At 42.3% G+C, this 4,326-nt stretch overlaps 1 protein-coding gene across 2 annotated transcripts in view; it reads right to left on the reverse strand.

The window, feature by feature from the left end:
- The window catches only part of ebag9 (estrogen receptor binding site associated antigen 9), a gene marked incomplete at its 3' end in the record, with an annotated part of 10,531 nt that continues 6,205 nt past the window's right edge, over nucleotides 1-4,326 (reverse strand). For both annotated transcript variants that reach the window (XM_032517700.1, XM_032517699.1), the window contains 3 exon segments: nucleotides 1-151; nucleotides 1,402-1,493; nucleotides 2,985-3,095. In XM_032517700.1, the coding sequence (XP_032373591.1) occupies nucleotides 34-151; nucleotides 1,402-1,493; nucleotides 2,985-3,095 (321 nt within the window).

Consider the following 4,326-nt stretch of genomic DNA (forward strand, 5'->3'; position numbering starts at 1 on the left):
CCCTTTGGCTCAAAATTGAGCATTTCTAAAATGTTACGAGAGCTTGACGGCAATCTTCTGCTCCTTCTTCATCATCCTCTGAGCATCTTTCTCCATCTTCTTCCTTTGCTGCTCCATGGAGCGCTTTTCTCGCTCAGCCATCTTGGTTTGTCTGTCAAATAAAAGAAGAAGCAATGTCATCACAGCGCACATCAACAGAAGCTCGGTCAGCTGGGAGTGGGGGAAACAAGGTCTTGAGCCTTGCTCTTGTGTGTTAGTAATTCAGGCATACACTGCCACCTGCTGGCCACAGTGTGACTCTACATCCTCCAACAGTAGAAGAAAAAGTAAGCTGATTATATCATTTTCATTATTAGTAAGGTTGGCAGGAAGTCTGTTTAATTGTTCTTTATATCTTTCTTTGACCTAAATCCACAGAGAGAAGAGCAGACCAAGTCCTGTGTGTTACAGCTACGTCACACTGATACTAGTCTCGCATTGCCAGACCTATCTCCACAGCGCTGCAGAGTCAGGGCTGGCTACGCCACACATACATTTTAGGATGGCTGAATTTATCTTAATGAACTGCTTTGGATTCATTGAAATGGTTATTAGACTTTTCTCGAGTTGGATGGTGGTTGTCTTGCTCCCCCCTAGCGCCTGAGAGCAGAAAAACCAGCCTTGCAACCCTGGGACAGCGAGCAGACCGCCTCAGCATCAGAAGGTATCGCGTGATATCAGGTCTCGCGATCTAACGACTTCTTTTACGCCACTGCACACATACGCCCATTCAGGAACCGGCTAGCCATAAGAACGAGGTAGCGATGGAGTTTTTCTCACTATCTTAATATCATGGCTGGGCCGGCAAAAAAGAAGCAGAAAGCTCAGAAAGCATTGTCGGAGGAACAGAGAAAGAGCAAACGGCTCTTACCAGTGAAGAAAAAAAGACAAGAAACAGACAAGCAGGCCTGCTTTGTTTCACAATCAAATTTTCTTCAAAACTTTCCATTTTTAACATGTAGCTTGCTAGCTTGATGTTTGCTGTCTGTTCCCATAGCGAAGGGATTTTAAGAACGCCAAGACAGAAAGTTGAAGTTGAGGGGGCAACGGCTGACATTAGGCTGATTTCAGGCTTTATCCTGGTAAAGACCGGGACTACACTACTACTAATACTGTAGGTTTGCACATTGCTTTATGTGAGTATTCTCTACAGTTAAAATGCTTCTCAAGTTGAATAGGTCTCTCCTTTGTTTTACAAACATAACAGAACGCATGCACATGTTCCTGTAACCGTTTATTAACTCACTGGTGCATTATTAATGACAAATAATGAACTTGGTCAATGGAAAAAATCCTGACAAACTGGTACTAGTGCACATCTATGTACTGTGTATAGGCACAGAAGCATTCCTGAAATATTACCTGAGCACCTCCTCTGCCTCCCAGGCAGCATCAGACTCGTCCTCCCAGGCATTTGTGTCCTCCTGCCAGTTGTCCATTTCTCCCAGTTCAGCCTGTACAAAACGACAGCTTCATTATATTTAAGAAAGTGCTACTCTAACTAGAAGGGCAATCGGGAAGTGCAGGCCTCCGCCAAGGCATGCCTAATCTCACACTGTAAATGCAATGGGAATCTTCCCAGTCAGGAACTCGTTTTTCTGATTATTCTTACACCACATGAATGCAGCACAACAGCCCTTTTTTTGCAATGCTAACTAGAATTGAAAAATGATGCGTATCAGACGCGCTGCAAACTTGAATGGGTTCTTCCTTGGCCCACGCTACACCCTTGCACCTATGATTATGGAAATGGAGCAAGTCGTTTTTTTCCATAATCCTGCTGACAAACGAAGAAAAAAAAAAAACTGAGCAGAAAACATAACCTTATTGTCGGGGGTAATTACAGCATTTCTATTGCCAGAGCTAAAACTCTATGCCTCAAAACATCTGTCCCAAACTAGTTTCTCTCATGATCATTAAACAAAAACTTACTTTTTACTTTGTTGGTCCATTAAATGCGTACATTTAATTTTAAAAAGGTTTGATTTGTCATTGACTGTGGCATTCATGGCCTACTTCATGGCCCACTATGGCAAATGTCCAGAAATGATCAATAGGATGAAAAAAGTGATATGATGCTCTTTGCTGATATGGTTTCTTCCATTCAAGTGTTGCCTCCTACAGCTTTAACAAAGTTCTTTACAAGCCTAACAAATTACACAAAAAGTTTTACTTTCCTTTCATATCTAAGCAACATTCCCCCATTCACATTTTTAACAACATCTGATAAGTATGCATTTGCAAAGTAGCACACAGAGTTTATATAGTCTTCATACATAAGACTAAAGGCTCTGCACACCAACGCGATCATCTGACAGTCTGGTGAGGTCGGTGACTCCAGTCTGTTCGGTGTTCCGTGCCGTCGTCAGCAGGAGGAGCCGTCGGCATCCATTTTGACTGATTTGACTCGTTGACTCGGCCAGTGGGCAGTCGGACTTAATGACCAATCTGATTGGTGCAATGCTAGTCCTTGACTAGCGAATCAGTGCACAAGAAAACCGGAGCTGACAACGCCGGTATCTTCTTATTACTAGCCATCGTATTTTCTTCTGTTCAGCGAGTAATGACAACGTTCCCTCTTGACTACTATCAACACTCAGTGGTGAAAACAATGACTGACGACAGCGTGCTCTGTGTTTACGAGGTCTAGAGACATGTTCCGTCATTTCTGGTTTTCATTTTCAACACAGATTAGCTCCGCCTGCTGTTATGGAGACGTGTTACATCTCGCGCGGCCGCCGGGTTGGTGTGTCAGAGCCTCTAGACTGGGTTCCCCTACACATAGTTTAATTTAATTTTTAACCATTTTCCAGACCACTCTGAATTTGCTTTGCACTTTAAATGATTTTTCACATACACATTTGTTGTGGGAATATATATGGCCATGTAGACTGTATTTTATTTCATACCACTCTACAGAGTGTAGAAACTTGGCTGTAACTTACTGAGGGTGGATTGAAGGTCATCATATCCTGAGAAGCTGCCAGTCTGCTGGAGAACCCTGCTGAGCCATCAGGCACCAGGTAGTTCAACGGCTCCCTTTTCTTCAGCACTATCTGCGTCATAGAAACCAGAGACAGGACTGAAGCACAGATTTAGGCTTTTGTAGTTTTTAAACTAGACCAAATTCAAGCAAATATAATGATATACACAATGCAAAATAATCAACATGAGTACAGAGACCAACATGTAAATGTTGCCCGATTTAGCCATGCAGGCTCATTTTCATCTGCAGTCCCTAGCAGGCTGACCGCTTAAAAAAACAGATAGGCTACAACAATACAACACATAACCAAGAAAGATATAGGTAGAAGCAAGTAATATGACACAACCACTATTCCAGATCACGACAACTGGCAGGTTGATGGCACGTTAAACACATATCATACACAGTAGACACAGGTAAAAGTGCACAGTCACACATCAGAACGCATTAACAACACAAGAAGCAAGCACACAGAGACAATAGTAGAGCGACAAAGACAAAGACAAAGACAAACACATTATTCTGGATTATGGCAGCATATTTGATTAGTCAATAACCAATGTTTTATGGATTTGGAGAAGGATTTGTTAGATGTGATGTAGATCTAGTTCTGGGGGTATGGTATTCCATGTATGAGAAAAGGAAAAAGCTGACTGTCCAAAACTACTTTTACTACATGGTGTTTCATAATCGCCTCTTGTAGATGATGAACTATGCCATGCTCTTATGCATTTACATAATATCTACAGTGGGGAGAACAAGTATTTGATGCACTGCAGATTTTGCAGGTTTTCCTACTTACAAAGCATGTAGATGTCTGTAATGTTTATCATAGGTACACTTCAACTGTGAGAGATGGATTTTAAAACAAAAATCCAGAAAATCACGTTGCATGATTTTTAAACAATTAATTTGCATTTTATTGCATGACATAAGTATTTGATAACCTACCAACCAATAAGAATTTCGGCTCTTACAGACCTGAGCCTTCTGGTTCTCCACTCATTACCTGAATGAACTGCACCTGTTTGAACTCGTTACCTGTATAAAAGACACCTGTCCACACACTCAGGCTCCAACCTCTCCCCAATGACCAAGACCAGAGAGCTGTGGAAGGACATCAGGGATAAAATTGTAGACCTGCACCAGGCTGGGATGGGCTACAGGATAATAGGCAAGCAGCTTGGTGAGAAGGCCATAACTGTTGGTGCAATTATTAGAAAATGGAAGAAGTTCAAGGTGACGGTCGATCTCCCTCGGTCTGGGGCTCCAAGCAAGATCTCACCTTGTGGGGCATCAAT

The sequence above is a fragment of the Etheostoma spectabile genome, chromosome 6, assembly GCF_008692095.1.
Source record: "Etheostoma spectabile isolate EspeVRDwgs_2016 chromosome 6, UIUC_Espe_1.0, whole genome shotgun sequence".
Taxonomy (NCBI): domain Eukaryota; kingdom Metazoa; phylum Chordata; class Actinopteri; order Perciformes; family Percidae; genus Etheostoma; species Etheostoma spectabile.